The 21,363-nt window shown below is 40.7% G+C and overlaps 1 protein-coding gene across 13 annotated transcripts in view; it reads right to left on the bottom strand.

The window, feature by feature from the left end:
• Positions 1–21,363, bottom strand: part of IKZF2 (IKAROS family zinc finger 2) — a 116,757-nt gene that overhangs the window by 10,623 nt on the left and 84,771 nt on the right. For all 13 annotated transcript variants that reach the window (XM_061458528.1, XM_061458548.1, XM_061458524.1 and 10 more), the window contains 2 exons: positions 9,526–9,663; positions 1,985–2,128 (listed from right to left, as the gene is read on the bottom strand). In XM_061458528.1, coding sequence (XP_061314512.1) covers positions 1,985–2,128; positions 9,526–9,663 — 282 coding nt within the window. The remainder of the gene's footprint in view (positions 1–1,984; positions 2,129–9,525; positions 9,664–21,363) is intronic.

Here is a 21,363-nt window from a genome sequence, read left to right as displayed (position 1 = left end):
ACACTTTTTCCCTGCAGCTGGATCTGGATAAAAAGCTGCATGTCACATGAAACCCTGAATTGGAAGCCCCAGAAAATGGAATACCAGAATGATTTGTTACACCTATAGAAGGAACAAGTTTATCTAACACCAAAGTAGTATACTATACTGAAGAGAATAATAATCTGCTACAGCATATCTCAAGCAAGGATTTCCAGTCAGTTGAGGTAGGTTTATAATGAGCAAACTATACTGTTTATGGGAGTAGGCCTGGGTACACCAGGATTTAAGGGAAGAAAGCAAGGTCTCCAGCCCTCCCAGATTAAGTCTCTCACCCCTGCAAAGATAACCTTGAGAGGTATTGCAAACAATTCTGTTCACATGCGGACAACTTGGGGGGTGAGAACAAGTGAAAGATGTGTATTGCCCTTCTTCATTTTGAGGCTGTAATATTTCTGAAGTCTGACAGTTTAAATGTCAGCCTGGTTAACTAATACCACTGTTGATCACAACCTGCAAGAACATACAGTACTTGTTGAGACAACATTAGGGAAACTTGCTATGATGGGGCCATGTTTATAGTCTCATAAAGCTGTATTTGGTTTGTCAGTAGAATTCTGCTCCCATTTCCCTCCTCTTCAACACTGCTGTCACAGCTGTAAATTAAATGAAAATATAAATCCTCCAGTTCTCATCAGCTAAACAGTAATTCATTTCAGACCACTTTTAAAGACAACAGTCTACTGATTAAACTTTTATATCAGAAGGACTAATTACAATATAGGAAACATTGATGTCCACCAGCTTTCCTTGTGGGGGTTGGATTGTTCCTGACCTAACCTTGGCTTAGCACTAATATTTGGGAATGGTCAGATGACTGAGAGCAGCCAGGTCAGTGTGTCAGTGTCCCCCCAGGTGAGCTGCTGCATGCTGCTAGCCCCCTACTATTCAAAACCATGTAGGTTAGCTGAAAACCACCTTCAGTGGTGATTTAACAAATCCATCTGAATCTGCATTTAGCTGAGGGGCAACAACTTTTCTAAATGGCTGTGTTAATTGCTTACAGTGCTCTTATCCTCTCTCTGTAAGTGGCCTCAGTGTAGGCAAAATGACTATACGACAGCCTTAAATTTTGTACAACTGTCCTTCCAGGGAGTGAGCGTGGAAAATGCATATTACATGACTTTGGAGTCTAGCAGCATACACTTACCCCAAATAATTCTCTGCCCCAGCTCCTCTCCTAAGAAGTTTAGCACTGCCTCAGTAGCAGTAAAAAGAAGCTTTAAGTTACCACTCAAGCCAAGTAAATTCCCTATACTGTCTCCTGTTAGAAGCTGAACAATTCCGAGATGTCAAGACACAAAGCAAAACTTGAATTTTTGGCCTAGGAGTCTAAATTTGGTAACAAAAAGTCACCCAGTGGTCTATATTCATGCCTTAGTAAGTTTATTGTGTGCAGAACATTGCACTTAGAGCAAGCAAAGGAAGTTATGTGATTTCTACTTCCTCATGCTGGTATTATCAGACCAGTTGTTACCAACTCTCAAGAATGTGATACAATTTACAAGTCTTGGGATACTTGTCTGTTTTTTTTTAATACAGAAACACGCACACACACACATATATATATGGAGACAGATAATTATATGAGAATCTTAGTTTTTATTTGCTGGGGCAAGGACAAGATAAGTATAAACCTCAAGGAGGACCAGAGAAAAGTTTAAAAAAAAAACAAAACAGCCTTAAGGCACAGTAAAAAGCTCAAGATTTTCTAAACCATTTTCATTATTCTGGGGACCTCACTTTTGAATTCTCTGGGTTGGTAAAATTAATTCAATATTTTTTAGGATTTCTTGCAGCTATTTAAGCATCTCCATTGTTGTCCTTCCCCATCACAGCCAAGTTCTGAGAGCACTACTTTTCCCCTCCTTCTTTTGGCTATTGCAAACAAGTAGTAACCTATACCTACATACTAAAAATAATAAAAGGCGTATTTCAAGCTTACCCACAAACTTCTGTGGGGTGGAGCTTTTACGCTTTCCCATGTTGCTTGTCAGCTTCTCTATAACAGCAGGTCTCTCAAAAGGCACCAGAGAAATATTGTTGTCCATCACAGGCTCTTGTTCCTTACAATCTTCCATAGGAGGTACTACATAAAACCAAAAAATTGTATCAGACAAGTCTGGTCTACACTTCACAGACAACACAAATCATTTGAGCCCTGCTGATTGCCCAACAAGTGCAACACAAAGTAAAACAAGGTGCAAGGACACACTGGGCATCAAGATAGCAATCACATTTAAAAAGAGCTACATTTACAAAATGCCTTTCTTTGGGACCATCTTACTTAGCAGAAGCCCAAGTTTAAACATTTAGTAAAGGACTTGATTTGTTCTGAATACTTAAGACACCCAGTGAGGAAGGTACACTTCTGAAAACTCACTCTGTAGATGACATTTTCTGTTACTCTCTGTTCAATATCGTTGCCTGTTGCCAATGTAACTTTTTAGTTATTCTTTGTGTAGTCCTTTAACTTCATGCTTACCATTCTTATTTTCTTTATGCACTAATCTCAATGACAAAAACAGCTACAAGGCATTGATGACTTGTGTTTCCTGGGCCTGGCTGTGCATTCCCCAAGACGACAGCTTCCCAAATGAAGGATCTGTTCATTAAAATGTGTTTCCCCATTCTACACATGAGATTGTAAAATCAACAAACACTGAACAGGAATTACAGGACTAACATTGTATGGAAATTCCCTTCAGAATCACTTGCAGAAACTATCAATTTTTCGATTAATATATGACTGTAGTGATAGGACAAGGGGTAATGGATTAAAACTTAAACAGGGGAGGTTCGGGTTAGATATAAGGAAGAAATTCTTTACACTATGAGAGTGGTGAGGCACTGGAGCAGGTTGCCCAAAGAAATTGTGAGTACTCCATCCCTAGCAATGTTCAAGGCCAAGCTGCATGAGGCTTTAAGCAACCTGGTGTAGCGGAAGGTATTCCTGCTTATGGCAGGGGAGTCAGAACTAGATGATCTTAAGGTCCTTCCCAATCCAAACCATTCTATGATTCTAATATTTTATCCCTTCAAACAAGACCTAACAGCCTGTGAACACAAGACTTCTGTGTCTGTCTTTACACTTTTGGGGATCAGCAGGGAGCATTCCTGTGCGACCTATGTTAGGTGAATGCTCACACATTGTCTTCAAGGCAATAAAAAGAAATCAGTGACCCATTCTGTCTTTACTCATTTCACTCTCTGTTGCTTGTTGGGTTAGGGAATAAGGTGCTAGAGCAAAAGAAGTATAAGAATAACACAGACTTCTCACCAGGGGAGTGACCAACCTGCACAGGGTTTTATGTCAATTGCTGACATACACAGCTACTCACTAAATACCTGCCAAGTACTCCACATTTGCTGAACAGCCAACACCATCTAAACACCAAGAAGAGGCAGTGGTACTATGCTGCAGATCAGGCCCTGAGAATTTGAATCATTTACAATATATGTCAAGTGTGATTCAACATGTACCTCTGCTCTGCTGCCTTGAATTTGATATATGGCCTAATTGTCCCTCATACACCTTCAGAAGGTAACAAGAGAAACTTGAGGGGAATCAGACACTGGCCCATGTGCTAATGGGAAGGTTGAGATCCAAAAATTATTTCATGAGAAACTGGGATGACCTTGCACAGAGTTCCTACAATCTGTAAACTGTGAGCAACCCACTGCATTCTCTGCATGAGATAAATCTGCCTGTGAAGTCTCAGGTGGTATTGCAGAGGTAGCAGAGGAAGACTGAAACCCATGCCTTCTGGTCTCTCACCTTAGCAGCCTTGTGTGTCACAGGCACCTTCTCCCTCAGACTGTGCCATAAATGAACAACACCAGCCTACTTTCCTCCCATGTAAATTTACTACCTTAAGGATCCTAATGTGGAATAATCACTCCCCTGTTCTTGAACAGGCAGCTGTTTGCTAGCACATAATAAATGAAAAATGGGGTGATAAAAGTCTTGTCTTTGCCTTCTTTCTGGTAAGGAAGAGCAAATACCAGGCAATTACAAAAGAGAGTATCTGCTCAGGTGAACTTCTCAATTCAGACATTCATAATAAGAAAACATGGCAATTTTTTCATTTTATTCCATTTGTGCCTCTGCTGCTATGGAAAGCTGAGTTCTTTGAGACTTAGAATCTACCATATGCTATAAAATGATTTACTCTGCTGCTTTTTTATTTGTACAGGATGCTCCCCCTGAGAAAAACACAATGGTATCTCATTTACAAGACAGTCCTGCTGGCTTCAGTGAAAGAAAGGAAGAAAAAGCATAAATATGAAATGAATCTAATGTTGCAACAAAATGGGATGCGGTGTTCAAGTGACCTAATAAATGCCCAGCGCAGACCGGGAGGTCTGGAATACTCTAATATCTAAGGCTAAATTTTTAAGGTTATTTAAATACCATGCTTGGGCAGGAGCTATCTGCACTAGTTCTACACAAGTATTTACCAAGGAGATTTGGGAAGAAAGGAAAGATTATGTCTGTTGATTTTCACTGGGAACTGGCATCTGACTGTCCTTTGGTTTACCAAAACCCAGTGTATGTGTGCAAACGCATGCACACTATGTGTGAAACCCTGGATCCCTGCTCAGTGGCAATACCCACCCTCACTGTGATGGGCCAAGTCTGCAGGTGAGCGCACTTCAAGGATTTCCAGCCCTTGGTGTACAGGACTTATGAGGCTGGTTGTGGGGACCTAGGAAAGTGCAGAGGGCTTTAAATCCCTCCTAGGAAGACCTGCTAAAGGCACATTGGCTTTATAGAGCTGCACTTGCCAACAAAGTCAATTGAAAACCTCCTGACTACTTTCACAGTTGTCTGATTAAGCCCCAAATGTAGTGACATTTGTATGTCTTATAGCAATTAAGTAATAATTAAATAATTCTACTGTTTGGCATATGTGTGTAAAATTGCATATACAGAATTTGAAACCTTTCTTCCATGAAAAATGAATAGTGCTAAAAAAGACATCTGCTCTTCTCTAAGTCAGGCAGAAATTCTGCTTGGACTCCTTTTAAAAGTAAAATCATCACCAATAAAAGCATTTTCTTTTCTTTCATGATGAAAGATCTTTTTCCCACCTCAGAACTCAACTCTATAATCCTGAGCATGGCTCTATTTCAACAGAATCACACCAATACTTCTGTTGTGATGGGAGTAAGTTACTAGAATGTGTTTTCTGATATAGATTTCCTGGGAGAAGGGAAAACCAGAAATAGTCGAGTTTCTGAAACCATTTAAATTGCATTCAAAAACTGGACCAAACAGGCGAGATGTCGCATTTTAGAAACCCAAAGAGTTAAGCTAAAGCTCACATCGTCAATTCTAGACACATTCACTTTCTTTTCAATTCAAAAACATACAAATGAAGGACAAATAGCCCAGCCTGCACCTTTTTTTTTTAATTTCTTTTTCTGAGGAAAAACAGAATGAATGAAAAAAGAGAAAACCAAACAGATCACACACAGACAACAGTTATCACAAATCAGCTGCTCTGTGGTAGAAGCTCAGGTGTAGTAAATGCAATTCCTTTTGTGTCGTATTTCATCATATTTCATTACTTTGGTAGTGGGAGCTACTGAAGAACAGCTGACACATTATAACTAGCTTTGATACAGCAACTTATTTTATGCCTTGAACTTACAGTCTCAGCCCAGGAAGGCTTTTTTATTCTAAAAGCCAAGCATCTAGTCCATGAAAAGCCCACACTCAAGTTCGTTTCTGTTCAAGGATGTTCTTGATCAGCTATCAGGGTGCACTCCTAGACTGCCCATGCAGATGTTCACCATCTTTTCAATTGCAGTTATGTTGCTTCTAAGCCCAAACTCTCAATTCACTGGATGGCCTTCAGAACAAAGTCTTTATTTTCCTGAAGACACTGGTCTTTCAATCATAGTGCTTGAGGTGGCTCTCGCTTAGGTTTTGCTTCTTAATTTGTAAGAAGCCACACATACTATTAAAAAAGTTTTATGCTGTTTCAGTGAGGAAAGAATAGGGAAAAAAGAAGCAAGCAACATACCCAGTGTGTGTTGTGCTGATAAATACTTTTGTGTGCAGACAACAGACACTGGGCTAAATCTCAGCTGGTATAAATTAGTATTACTCCATCAACTTCAATTTCCTTTCCTAAGCTCACAATATTGCTATCAAAAAAAATGTGTGTGCACAGAGAAATGACAGGAAATATTCCCAGGGACCCTGGTGTGAAGCCTCCTGTGGGACCAGCATTTTAATGATGTTTTAAGCAACTATTTAAGAGGGAAGGACACAAGGCCATTGTGTGTTTTATGTAGAGCTGCCCTTTGAGCCTCACATAGCCTAGGGCTAGGCTTCTTTCTCCTTCTCCTAAAAAAAGTATGCTTCTCCACTCCACTTTAAGAATTTCCCTTGGCTTTTTGCTCTGTGAAGATGGAGAAGAACATGTAACTGGGTGTAAACCATAGCTAGCCTTCAACATTTCTGTTTGTTCCCACAAAGGTCATGTTTTTGGCATTCAGAGACTGTCACTTTAGTCACCCCCAACACATCGCTAGCTATGAGACCACAGACTAATTTCTACCTCCGGGGACAGCACTGCCAAGTCAAAAATTGCCAGGAAAGTGGGAGCTATCTTGCAGTAGGCCATCGTGCTGAGCAGGGAACAGGACATAGCCACAAGGAGGGGCAGTTCAGCAAGCAATAGGCACCCTGCAAGAGGATGGAGAGAGACCCCGAGACTCCTACATTCCTACCCACACACTGAAACTAGCCCTCCTTCCCCACTTGTTGCTTCCCCCTGTGGCTTTAGTTAGGTGATTTAGCCATCTGCAAGAAAAAGACCTCATCAGGCCACAGCGAAAGCACCCAAGGAGATGTTTGTAGCACGCCTATAAACCCAACAACTTGAGCACTCAAACTGTCTAGAAAATGATTCCAGTTTTCTGGAACAATTCATCTCCGCACAAATAAGCTAGACTGATGCTAAATGTTGGCTATATTGGTTGAGACTCAGCACAGCTGCCTGCATACTTAAAGCACAATGCCCACACAGCTGAAAAATCCCCACCTCTACCTATTCTGTGCATAATGATGAAATTGTGACCAGGAGGCACACCAAAATGCATTCAGAGGCTTCAAAACTCAGCAAGAAGAAAATTCTTAAGTGTATTTGGAAAAAGAGTCAGAAAAAAATCCCAATGTGATACAAGATCAACCAATGTTCAAAATCTCCAAGCATACACTTACTCATCCTCCGCAATAGCTTCTCCATTTGTGAGATGGGAGAGAGGAAAATCAGTACATTTTTTCAGCATTAGATTAAGACCTAACCTTAAGTTGAGTAATCATTTGTATTCTCCTCCCTGCTGACTTTATAGAGCCAGGAGAAAGGACTTGGCTGCAGACATCTACAGGTTGGTGCTCACGATCCTCTCTCCCATGCTGAGCTTCACGGGTGGGAGTGATGCTGGGACGTGAGGCGAGATTTATTCCTAGTCCCAACTGACTTTGGAGCTCCTTATTGCTGCCTGTCCTTGCTGTGCCCTCACTAAACAGCTAAACAAAGACAGTGGATCAAATATCCCCTTAAACATTCACCAGGGGAGATTTAGACATATTTGCCTGGAGGAGAAAGAGGCACTAGTTGAATTCAAAGTGCTGTTTTAAGCTAATTTTGTTGAGAAAAGTGAAGTGGTTGTGTGAACGTTTCTATTTTAAGCCTCAGCAAAGTCAGTCAGGCTGTAAATAAAAGAACCGTCCACATGGGGTTTGCACTGGTTTAACTTCAGCTGGTAGAAAAATCAATGCAAGATCAACCATTCCAGCTTCTCTGGGTAGACAAGGCTAAGGACTTACCCTTCTTGTCATAGCATTAAGCAGCTTAGAAAAAGCTTTAGATTTCCTCAGAAGTACACTATCAACAAAAGGAAACCCGGTTTTAATATATAACTGAAAAAAACAAGAAGTTGAGTGGAATTTGGGAAGATGCTCCGCAACATGGTCTCTAAAGCAATCTGGCTGTCATAACTGCATTAGCTTTCTGTTATTCCTCTAAAGAAAGGCAGACTGAAATCACTGGCTAATAAAAGACAAGCACACCCTCAGAAAGAGTGTGTATTCTGTGGGGAATGGAGCTGGTGGTTAAACTCCTACTATCAACTAACCACTCCATCGAACAGACCAAGCACACAATAGGTACCTGCAAATAGCAAAGCCCTGAAATCAGTCTTTCCACTGACTTTTACAAGTGTAAAGTCAGGCCTAAAGCATATGACCACTAATTTCAATGTCTTTAAAGTCATCCATTACATTTTAAATGTTGACTTTAGTCTCCAGGATTTCTACAAAGATTGTAATTACCTAATACAGCTGTATGAACCTTTAGGCAGTATGTATTAGATATATTTAGAATGCCTTTATAGGATTAAATTCTTCATGGAAAAATACTCTAATTTTTCTTTTTGTGATCTTTTTCATCAGAAAACATTCCATATTATTTATGCTGAACAGACTTTGTTTCAGCTTGTACTTTTAGGTTTTTAAAAACGACCTTTGAGAACTTTTACATAATTAATTTCCAAATGAAGACACATGACTCCACTCAATAACAAAAAGCAAAACGGGGAGGAAAAAAAAAAGGAAACATTATTTTGCCTTTTCATTTACCTACAATCTAGCTTTTGGTATTCTTAGGTATATGGTAAATTTTTATCAAAATGGAAAACATGTATTTTTTATATTTTCTGATTAGGTACCAAACATCTAAAGACAACTTTTAAAAGTTAAAAGATGTTCAGTTTTAGAACAGTTTCCAAGCCATTAATTTTGAATGAAACTGTAACAATTTATGGATAGCAATCATTTAGCATTTAGCGCTACAACCCTGCAGTCTGAGACATTATGCTCATTACCCACACTGATAGCTACAGAAAATTTTGAAAACAAATTCATGGAGTTTGACATTTCTTGCTTGCAACAATCTTTTTTGGCAATCTTCAGTCTTTATGTATATTAACACATGCAGTGTTAGTTAACATATTAATACTAACACATGTAAATGCATATAAACATTTTTAGGGGTTATAATTACTTTCATGAATTCCATTCTACTCTGAAGATTTTTGTACCTACCCCTCGCTTTCTTGGTGATATAATATTAGAGGGAGTAGAAAGAGCGACTTCTGAATAGCTCCACCGTCCTTACCTCCTATGAGTTAATTTTTTTGGTAACTTTATACAGATGACTGTTTTATTTTCATATTTGCCTATTTACACACAATAAAAAATGAAATACTGACTGAACAGCAAAACCATTGCTATAAACTGGACAGAGTGAGGACTTTAGCCCATCTTTTCTCCTCCTGCCTATTTGGGCATAATGTATCTCTAAAATGGAAATGATGCAAAGCTGAAAGGAAGGAAGAAAAACAGATGGAAAAAAAACCCTCAAGGGGTGTTCCACGTCCAAGAGACCTCAACAGGCGGTTTCCACCCACCATGGTGACTCATGACCTGCCCAGCAGCCTCCATACTGACATTCTGCAGATAGTTGTGGCAGCGTTCCTTGTGCTCCTCCAGTGAGCTGCGCTGCTTGTAGCTCCGGCCGCAGTAGTTGCACTTGTGAGGCTTCCCCACTGTGGAAAGAATGAGAGTGTCAGGTCAAATCCACTGCGACCCATTTTTACTATCAACAATCGTGCCTCTGCAATAAATAACTCTTGTGATGGAAACACACCTAAGAAAGGTTACTCAAGTCCCAGACCTTTTTCCCAGCCCCATTTTCCTGCCGCACACACCTCCTTCCCACCTGATGGGTACTTTGTCCCATCCCTTTTTCACACTAACATGCAATATCAGTGGAAGGAAAAAGGTGGACTTGCTGGTTGCAAAGCAAACAAACAACAAGAGGGGAAAACAAACCAAACAGCTGAATCACACCTCAGCACTGCCAGTGTGTCACCAAATCTTGTGGGAAAGAAACTTCTGAGACACTTTGCCCATCGTACCAACAGTTGCATTCACTAAAAGGAGCTGCCCCAGTGGCCTAATTCTGCTCCCAACTGTGAGGAAACCCATTGCATAGCCCAGAGGAGTTCTTTCATTAAGAAAATGTTGCCAAAATTACTAAGGGAAGATTGGAAATTAAAAGATAATAGAAAGAAACTTTGGTAACAGAACTGTCACATGCCAGAACTGAGCTCCCACCAGTAATTCACAGAGACTGGATAATATAAAAATATAGATAATATATATATAAATAAAATATAAAAGGCTATGTACAACAAAAAAATCAAGCCACGTGAATGATTTGTAACTTGAATTTCATTTTTTTTTGTTTCACTCGGGAGCATTATGAACAAATGTTAAACGCCTCTTAATACATGCAAAACCTGGCACCAGATTCTCATAAAGTATATCCTCTTCATAGCATGTCATTAAGAAACCACAAGAATGGCCTAACCCAAGGCCAGAAAGCTAGCCAGAAGTGTGTTTTGCCAAGCTGTGCTAATAAAGGCTTTTAATATAATTTAAACTTGTAGAACATGAACATTTATTCTGTAATAACTAAAGAGCTATTAAGTCAGTACTGTAAGTCTAGTAAAACACCATTGGCTGTGATTTTCAGAGCTGGCTGAGGGATGGGGAAGGTCAAAGTTCTTCCAGACTTCTGAAGATCTTAGGTGAGAATTTTAGTTTCCAGCCAAAGAAATTCAGAACATCCTTTGCCGGATAACATACATGTTTCTATTGGGCTTCCCCCAATACTGAAAGCTTTTCAGGGTCATTTACTTAATGAAATCTAAGCTCTACTAATTACAGCCAAAATGTACTGTCACCACTGGGATAGAGAAAACACAGAGGAAACTGTGGGGAGGACACCCCTAGCCAACAACAAGCTGGGCAGAGGGCTCCTAAGCTGGGCAGAGGCTCCTAAGTCCCAGTGCCAGGGAAACTCTCTGGGGCCTCTGCAGGACTAGCACATACCACAGTGTGTGCCCCACATCACCGATATGATGGAGGATGAGAAAGCCTGAGCCTCTAGTGTCAGAGTTGGTCAAAAAGCTTCAAATGTTTTCTGTCTCTGAAAAAAGGATTTGATGAACTGAACATGCTTGCAGAAGTTTCTGTTTTTCTCAAAGAGTTTGTGCAGAGTTCAGTGACACGACCAACCTTCCCACCAGGAAAAGACAGCTGCTTTTACTAAGCACCCAAACTGTGGATTGATTTTTTTTCTTTTTTATTTCTTTTTAATTTAGAGGTAAGGCTTATGCCCAGGAAAATAGTGCCTTACTCCAAAGAGTTGTTGTGGTCTTTATTTTATTTTGCTCACTACCTTACACTGTTGCTGCAACTGGCGCTGGCACTGGAAATCTCAGTGGAGGCCAAGCATGAAGCTCATTATCATTCCCAAAGTAATTGCCCTTGATGTGAATGATCTGGATCAAGCCTCAGCTCTTAAACATAAACTAGCCATTTCATTCTAGAAGCACCTTTAGGAAAACACACTAGCGGCTCCCTAGGATAGACTTTTATCATCACCATCACAATGCTTCATCATGCATCTAGATGGCATCAATGTCTGCCAGCCTGATGCCTTTATTAGAAGCTAACTCCTTGTATAATCAAAAAAATCCGATGCAATTAAAGATGTTAAGCTAACCAAGCTGAAGCAGGGTTGAATTAGTCCACCTGGTTTGGCTACACCAGGTTATCAAGCAACTTAGATAAACTGTAAGACACAAGGGAAAGGGATGATTCCTTTCAGCTATTCAAGAGGCAGCTATAACTAATCAAATATTTTATCATTTAGCACAGAGAAACATTCTGTTACAAGGTCCCACTACAAAAAAAAAACCACCATAAAATTGATTCAACAACCAAAAAAAGGTTTGTATGACACCTCTTGAAATGGTTGCTTCCTGCATTGCAACAATATCAGGAACTATTTACACACAACAAGGCTGAGCTTTTCCAATGATATCTAGTATGGTCAGCTACCCAAATTCCATCAAAATTCAAGGTTCATAGGGATGATAAAAGCTAATGATAAAGGCACAATTTCTACAGGCAATATGGGATTTGCAGAACATAACTCCCCAAGGAAAGAAATACTCCAGCACACACTCTGCTTCCTCTGGGAGGAGATAAGAGAATAAACAGCATGTGACAAATGTTAGTCATGTTGCCTATTACACAACTGGAAGCTGCTCAGACACACCTGTGAGGAACGAAGTTTGTGAGCTCCAGTTGAGTAGGACTGAATACAAGTCCCTTGGGTTCATTTCCAAATTCTGTCCCTCCTGCTCTACTGATGCAGCCACGTCAGGGGCCCAAACCTGTAAAACTGATTTTACAGGGATGTTGGAACTAGGTAAATTTTTAAGCTCCCTTCCAACCCAAACCATTCTATGATTTTTATTATAAAATTACACAAAGCAACTGTGTTGCAGTGCCATTGATCAGGTCAGACCACAGTGGAATCAGTTCTGATGGCAGCAGTTTGCGTCACCAGCAGTTCTCACAACCTGTTTGGCAAGTGGCGCACCTGGCTGAGATAGCACTTACAGTCTGGATTTTAGAAACCTTGTCATTGTGATGTCATGTCACTGAAATAGCTGCAAATTTCCCCTCAGGTTCTAAAATTAGCTAATGACAAAATATGCATTTGTGGACATGAACATTATGAGTGGTGTACATTTTTCTGTGTTTCATATTACAGAATCAAAGAATGGTTAGGTTTGGAAAGGACACTAAGATCATCTAGTTCATATTACCCAATAGAAAGCTGCAGAAGCGTATTAGAGAATTCAACTCCAGTGATATCCTCAACAGCATTCTTTGTTCCACATGGCAGTCATGTGGTTTCATATGGTGGTTTGCTAAAAGGGATTTCAAATACTGTACAGTAGGTAAGTGTTAATAGCCCAAATTTGCCCCCCCCCCCCCCCCCCCCAAATGTGACTTACACTACTGGGCATGAGCAGGCTTGGTCTATAGGCCATTGACTTGAAGGCAAAGAGCTCAACAGTGCTATTGCCTAACAAAACCCTCCCTAAACCCCCACTAAAGAGAGTTCTTTCCACCATAGAGCCATTTTCGCTGTGAAGCCACTCAAAGTTTGGCTCAACTTGCTCGGTATGAAGCTACCTTCTCCAAGATCCTCACTGAAGACCATGGTACACAACACCACATTTGGCACCGTATGTAACCACCAATGCCAATGACAGTGGCACCCAAGCAAAATCAGTTTGGAAATCCCTGGCTTGGGGTAATTATTCCTTTATCACCTTTTCAGGGTGAGCAATCAGATAAAAAATTACCACCACTCATTCTCACAGAAATGACGCAATTCAGTGACTGCAAACAAGCCCAAAATCTTGAGAAATCTTCAATCTATTGTTGAACTGGGAAAGACCACGGCACGGGGCAAAACCCAGCGGCCATACCTATGAAACAGCTAACTTGAAGAACATTAAAAAACACTTTACATTTCTTACTGAAATGTCAGAATTTCCACGCATTTAAACGCAGAATTGTACAAATGACAATGTGGCACAGAAAACCCACAGTGGAGTCTCAGCCTCAAATGGAAAATATTATGACAGTCACAGTGAAAAAGACATTTAAATTTGAAGTACAATTTTTACCACGAAACAGGTAAACCACTTGTTGAAATTCACAGAGAAACAGAGTTTGCTTGTGAAATTAAAATGCTTATGTTGAGGGAGGAAGGAAAATAGGAGGACATAAAAGGCAAGGCGTTTCTGAGTTAGGAATACTTTGAGTCCTGTGGGGCAACTCTGATAGCTGAGAAGCCTGCGTGCAGTGACAATGAGATGATGTAACTCTAAGGTCAATATTCAAGACAGAAAGCAGACTTGGTCCTAGGGAAACTTCTTCAAAGTCATAAAAAAAGGTCAGCAAAAGAGAAAGAGCCCGTAAGGCATTTGCACAGCATTTTGTTCTCAAAAGAGATGGGAGTGCACAGCAGAATATAAAGTAAGTAAAAGAGAAATAACAAGGCATCCCAGGTAACACCTTGCAATAAGCATATAACACGAGAAAGGCTTATAGAAGAGGTTAAGAGCAATGATACACTTTGCTGAGCTAAAATCTTGTCTTCCTTAAGACCAATGACAAAACATGCATGGATTTTAGCAGTCAGGATTAACTATTCCCACATTTCCCTATTTCATGCACCATGTTTTCCTAGGCAGCAGTGCCGAGCAGACTCCTTCCTGTCCATCTGCCCATGTCCCAGCTTTCTGCAACTGCTCAACCACTAACAGCTCATACAGAAAAGGGCATTACTATAGCTGTATGATATAGGGCAGCCCAGCCCAGGGACCAGAGACTTTGCACTGAGGTTTGCACCAGACTTTTATTACTTTTGCACTATTGCCCCATGAGGGCCTTAGAAAGGAAGCCAGCCAAGATTTCTTAACTAAGTGGCCATCTGATGTAGCTACTTTCAGTCTGAGGAAGTCCCTTCAATAGGAGCACATCGAGCGTGACTTATTTCTGTAAAATATGAATTCCCACTCAGCCCCCAGTACCTCAGAGCTCAAGGAAACCCCAGCACTCTCCAACTGAAGCTTTCTGAAGCAGCATCGAAGTTGTTAAAATGTTCCACTACCTGAAAGGGGCTTACAAGGATACTAGAGTGGGACTCTCCATCAGGGACATAGTGATAGGACAAGGGGTAATGGGAAGATTCAGATTAGATATAAGGAAGCTCTTCCCAGTCAGGGTGCTGAGGCGCTGGCACAGGGTGCCCAGAGAAGCTGTGGCTGCCCCATCCATGGCAGTGTTCAAGGCCAGATTGAACAAGGCTTGGAGCACCCTGCTCTAGTGGAAGGTGTCCCTGCCCATGGCAGTGGGTTGGAACTGGATGAGCTAAATCCATTCTAGAATTCTATGATTCTTTTGGGCTGAAACTACACCTATCAGTGAGGCTGTAGAATCCACCACCATGATAATAACCAGTATTAATTCATTATTTCTTGTTTCTTCCCTAAAACTGGAAGCCCCTGGCAAACGGAGCTGTTCTGCACTTACATGGTGCCTACTACAAAGCAGCCCTTTCCCTTCCATGAGACTTATCAGAGTAAGATCAATTTTAATACAGAGGTAGGAAGTATGATTAAGGCACTGGGCTGGGACTAGGGAGCGTACATTTCACCTCTTAGTTACGCTACAAATTTTGTGACTGCAGGCAAGTTATTCTGATTTCCTGTGCTTTAATTATTCATACGTATGATTAAGGTAATAATTCCCTTCTTCGCAGTATGTAAATGAATTCATGCACTTTGCCAGATGCACAGAGGCTCATTTGGTGAGGCTCACATGACTAGGTAGATACAGAAAAATACGACCTGTATCTCTACTGAGAAATTAAGGACTTAATAATACACTGTGATTTTATTAGATATGGGAGTGAACATTAAAGAGCAGGAGGAGATATTAAGGATGGTGCACAGTAGAGGACCAAGCAGAAATAAATTAATCAGGAAAAAAAAAAAATAGGTGGCATAGGAGGCAATGTGTAGGCATAGTGCCCTTTCAGGCCATGAGATGGTCAGCCCAGGAAATGTAAAATGCCTCTGAGCTTAGTGACATTTGACACCATACAGGACGAAAAAGAGAGTGTAACAGTCAGAAAGAGGTGGATATAGTAACTGCTACAGTCCTTCCCACCTCCAGCTTCCCTGAGCCAAGAAAGTAATTGCTGGAGCCACGAAGGACCAAGGCAGCGCTGAGGTTCCGGCAGGAGGGCTGAGGCTGCAGAGACATAACACAGTTCGCTACTGTAATTAAACAGCACATTTTGGCTTTTCTAGAGCTGCCCAGCTCAAAGCTTCACACACAAAAATATTTACATGAATACTACACCCCTGAATGAATTAATCACAAAAAAAAAAAATACAGTGAGACCTAAGCCCATGCTGGCTCCGAGCAGCATGTAGCTTTGCAAAGGAAACTGCCTCCCACTCTGATGTTGTATCTTGCTGCTGTGCTTAATGACTGTAAATGTGTTCATTGAAATTGATGGGGGCTCTTTGATTCGTTGCTTTTTTTTTGCCTGAGAGATTACACACACATACAATAATGGGTATATACTGGTGTTCAGAAATAACAGCAAGTCCCACAGCTAACCCAAGACTGTCCAAGACAATCTGCATGCAGAAGTCAGAACATGCAAACATCTAAAATAAGGCTTCAGGCTGCTAGAGCACACACACACACGTAACACGCAGTATCAAGTACTTCCACTTTTGAGTGCCCAACCTGTGGCATCTTAAAGCAGTCTGATTTTCAGAAAGAATCAAATCTCTAAACACATTATGAAAACTTTGGCTTAACCTTTTAATGCTTGCCAATCAAAGCAGAGGCAGCAATACCTGGGGTATATTTCATGGGATGCAAATACATTTCTGGACCTCATGGAGGTCTAATGTCTCCATTCTACAAAACCTTTTAGATTACTGTATTTTGGGCCAAGTTTTAGGTTTCATTAAAGTCATGTGGTAAAGGATGGGTTCACTAGATCATGCAGTAGAGGAGATCATACAGATAGATCCGTGCTTAAAAAGGTTTCTGGACACTCTGGATTCCTCAAAAGGTTCAAAACCTAAAATGCAGCATTACATCAGAAGAAGGCTACATACATGCCATTAAGCAACTACTACTTTCTTGACTTGGATCTTGAAATACAGCACTTGACTCACTTCACAACCTCGTGGCCCAATGTCTCATAGTAAAGATTATTATCAATTGCCTATTGATATATATGTGGCTGTTTAACAATTTGTGAGCCTTCCAGCACATGAAAAACGGCTTTTCCTGACTTTTTACACAGCGGCAGTCAATGATAAGTTATTTCTGTCGACAACTATCACATACTATTAGAGTAGCCCTATACAGCTAGCAGTGAAACACCACTAGATACTTGCGGTACATCAGCACAGTAAAACAATTGCAACACATTGCACCTACACACCCTGTGTTTCCTAGCTGTGCTTGCCTTTCCCATAAATATCCCCAGGGCACGAAACAGCAGCCTAACCCTGCATCTACCTGCCAGCTGTTTACAGTACTGTAAAATAAGCAGCTAGCTAGAAATAATGTACTAGTGTGCAGTCCTCCCTCGATCTTCTACACCAAGCAATGTCAAACATAAGATTATATGTGAACTCTGAGGATGTTGTACAGGCTACATTTTAGCTAGAATGGACCCACTAAAACATGAACACATGAAGAATAAGTAAATACACTAGTCAGGAGAAATTTTTTATCATCTACATCTTCTCTGTGCATAAGCACACAGCCAGAATCTAGTGTAAACCAGTAAACGTGACTGCTCACATCCAATAGCTAAGGGGTTGGGGTCCTTAGTTGCACCTTCAAGATGTTTCTACCTGCAGCCTTTTATTACTTGAGTAGTTTATTACAATTTATCTTGCAGCTATTGGTGGCTCTGTTATTTAATCTGATTCATCAGATTGTGTTTATGTATTAACTGCTCTGAAGGATTTTACAGATAAAAACAATGTTCCATTCTGCCACAAGGGTTATAAATAAGTAGGTGGCATTTTCGTGCCAGAAGTTTAACAAACAAACAAACAAACAAACTAACTCCTGTTTCACTGGCACAGTCACAGAATTACTGAAATCTCCCTAACAGGCCCAATACTTGCAGGGCTCCTGCCACAGTCTCACATCACCTATTAAATAATTAAAAACAGAAAAGCAAGAATCTCACACCCCATTTCCTTCCCTTGCAGCACAGAAGACAAACAGTTCACTTTGTAGGTTTTTATGTTGTATCTATGTATGCATAAAAAAACCAAAGGAAAACACACCTATGTGAAACCATGCAAATAAAAAATAAAGTACATACTACATCAAGGAAAACAAAGATAAGGACACTAAACTTGTACTTAGTTCTGAAAAAAAAAAACGGCATTCACGGCTGTTTGCTCCAATTCCATGTCCCCAAAACACACATTGTGCTATACAGACACTCTCCTCATATAATTATCTTGGCTTACCTTTATTTCTTCCAATATAAGAGCTTCAAATCGGGCAAAAGGCACCTGACACTCATTTTTTATCTTACAGTAATGGCAATGGGGCTTTCACATTCCCCCTTGGATATATGCGAAAATTCCAACTGCAAATGTTTTGCACTTGTGCTGTGAGGCCACTGAACTGGGTGCATTGTCCTTGTTCTATACCAGCACATCCCTGTTCTCCAGGCACCCCAACACTGGCAGGGTTCCCAGGAATTTTATGCAGGCTCAGAAATGGTTAAATGCTATTAAAAAAGGACTCTGTTTAAATAGCACTCTGGTGCTGAGATAAACTAAGAAAACCAAGGAAGTCCACAAAATAACTGGGGGTTTTATCACCTGGCTAACTTCAAAGTCACTTAGAGGCAGCCAGGTTTACTGCAACTTACTTTTAAAGGCGGAAAGGCCCTGCAATGAATCTGAGAGAGGAGCCTTCAGAAAGGAGCCTCTTCCCTACAGTGCCTTCATGCTAACTGGTTGTGGGTGGGAACCGGCTAAAGATGAAGATTAAACCTTAACTGTATGTACCAGCTCTGTACTTTCCACTCCACTTCAGACATTTAATGTCATATTAAACTTGACTTGATAAGCTGAGAGTTAACTGGTTCATACAACAAACCTTACAAAATGTGCTTGTTTGCTTTTATTTTAACCCTGCTCCAGCAACAGAGCAAATAGGAAAAATTAAAACAAGTATAGGTTGGGCTGTTGTTCTTCTCTGCCCTGTCCTGTTTGCTCCCTGTCAATGCCACAGCGCAGCAGGAATTTAAGGAGGTGACTGGAGATCCACATGTCATTACAAGCCAAGCTTCAACTGCAGGTGGAAAGGAACAGCTCACACACTCAGCACAGGGCGTGGGTACTTTGGTGCAGATCAGGAATGCTGCTGGACAAACACTCCCTTGAGAAGTGCTTTTGTTTGTTTTGGGTTTTTTTCCCCCCCTTTGGGCAAAACAAATATAGATGTCAGGCCAGATTCACAGGTAGTATCAATTGAAGCAATACCCTGAAGTCAATTTAGATCACCTGCATACAGTTTGTATATATTTCAAGCGCAGCCCCTTTGCATATCTTTCAGAAGTCCTTCAGCATCATAAAGCAAACAGAATCCATTAATTACTTGGAGCAAGCATATGCCAAACATAGTATTACCAGTTATTTTATACTATATAAACAAAGGAAGACAGAGAGAATGCATGGCCTTTAACTTTCCTAACGAGCTAGTTTTCTTCTGCATAAAACCTCTGAACCAGTTATCCCTAGCTCATTTCTTCTCATCCCAAGTCAATGAGTTCCACTGTTCCACCGACATGCTTCTACATGAGAAAAAGCATTTCTTTTAGCACATGACACCATTCTATTTTATGTCTCATATTAGGAGATAAGAACATGCTCCAGGTTCCCTTTATGTAAGTAAGTTTTCCCTTTTCTTGTTACTGTCAGAAACAAAGTTTTGGAAACAGACTATTAGCAGTAAGCTGTCAGAAAGATAATAGTGACACGGGAAGAGCAATACTGACAGCTCCTCTTCTTTCCCAACCACTGAAGTTGGGAGTTTTCACTTATTTTGATCAAGGCTAGAAGTGAAGGGAACCTTGCTTCCAAAACCAGGTCAGGCTGTGAAACTAATGGGCTCCTTTGGGATATGAACATTTTTATTCATACTTTTCTTTCTGCCCAAGAACCAGTGTGGCCCATGCCTTTGTCACCCTTGGAAAGATCTGCTCTTCAAGCATGTGGTTTTGTCATGCCTTGCACAGATGTCAAATGAGGTCAAACAGATTGAGCTGACTGACTCTTTTTACCTATGCAGTTTTCCTGTCTCCTCCTATTGCTCTCTGCCTGACAACATATATATTTACCACCAACATTACAGAAGAGCTCGAAATGAGACTCGAGTGGGACTTCTCTCAAGCAGACAGTGCTAAGCCAAGCTGTGCTGCATACTTTCTAAAACCTCATATGCTTAAAGGCTCCTCCAGGATAAAGGGTTTTTGGCCAGTTTACTGCTCCCAAATGCTCTTCCCATTTATTCCAGCTTCATCAAAGCAAATCTGCTGCCACCAGGGCTGGACAGATGCCTCCTTCCCCTACCACATTTGTCACCAACACTTGTGGTCTTCACTGCTCCACATTCAAAATTAGCCATAGTATTTGGCAGGGGGAAGTCATGACCATTTTGTGTGAAAACAATTCTTAGCAAAACAACAATTAACAATAAAGATATCTTTTAAAGGATGATGGCATCCTTTAACTCCGGGAGATGAATGTGGGATACCAGGCAGCTTCTGCTCTAGCACAAACCTCTGCACCAACTGTATGTCTGACACTGAAGCTGCATTAATCTTTTGTGGGTAATAAAATCCAGCAATTCCAAATTCCAGCAGAAAAGATTTGGGGTTTTAGGGTGTTTCTTTTTTGGTGCAATTAGTTTTGCACTACAAGCCCTCGATAGATTCAGAAACTGTTATTGCGGCTGAAAGGGAGGCAGACAAAATGAAAGGAAATTAAATATGGGTGTGAAACTAAACCAAAAGGACGAAAAAGAAAGGAAAGAAAAAGCAGCTGCTTGGGCTGAAAGTAAAGCCAGAAAAGCAGGACAACACAAAACAGAGCTCTCTCAACATCCAGAAATACTTTAAAAAGGTTTTCTGTAAAAAAGGGGAACTTAGGAAACTCTGAACATACTTAACTGCATTCCTTGCCTGAAAAAAACCTTACAACAAAAAAAAATTTATACTGAAGGCTCCAGTAGGCTATTTAAATTAGCTGATTTCTCTGCAAAGTCTGAATCAAGAGTGAAAGGGTGTAAATCTTCTCATTTCTCAATACCTGGGAGAACAAAACTATCTTTTTCTCATTTTCTTATATCTATTTTTTTATTTACTTTGTGTGTGAAGAGGCTTGAACCAAGTCAGTAGATGGGGATTTAGGATGTCTGGATTCATTCCTACCTGTGACACTGATGTCTCAAATACCTTTGTCAAGTCCCTTTTTGTCTGCATCCTCTGCAGAAGGTGGCTGGGCAGTAAACCTTCCTGTTCTCTTGTCTTGGGATTGAACCTTCTGAGAAATGACTGTGTCTCACTATGAGTTATATACTCCCTGATAGAAAATGACCCTTTACCTTCTCTTCACCAATGATGCAATCCTATTCCATGGACTGCTCATCAGCCAGTTCAAATCAGTCCTGGACTTGATGCTGCTCAGGGCAGAAATCTCATGCAACTCAACCAACACCATACTTGCAGTCTCCTGAAG

Source organism: Pezoporus flaviventris, unplaced genomic scaffold (assembly GCF_033815535.1).
Source record: "Pezoporus flaviventris isolate CSIRO_AGI_PZ_B2104156 unplaced genomic scaffold, CSIRO_AGI_Pfla_v1 ptg000001l, whole genome shotgun sequence".
In the NCBI taxonomy this organism is placed as follows: domain Eukaryota; kingdom Metazoa; phylum Chordata; class Aves; order Psittaciformes; family Psittacidae; genus Pezoporus; species Pezoporus flaviventris.
The sequence above is the reverse complement of the archived record's forward strand: the minus strand, read 5'-3'. Positions and strand labels throughout refer to the sequence as shown.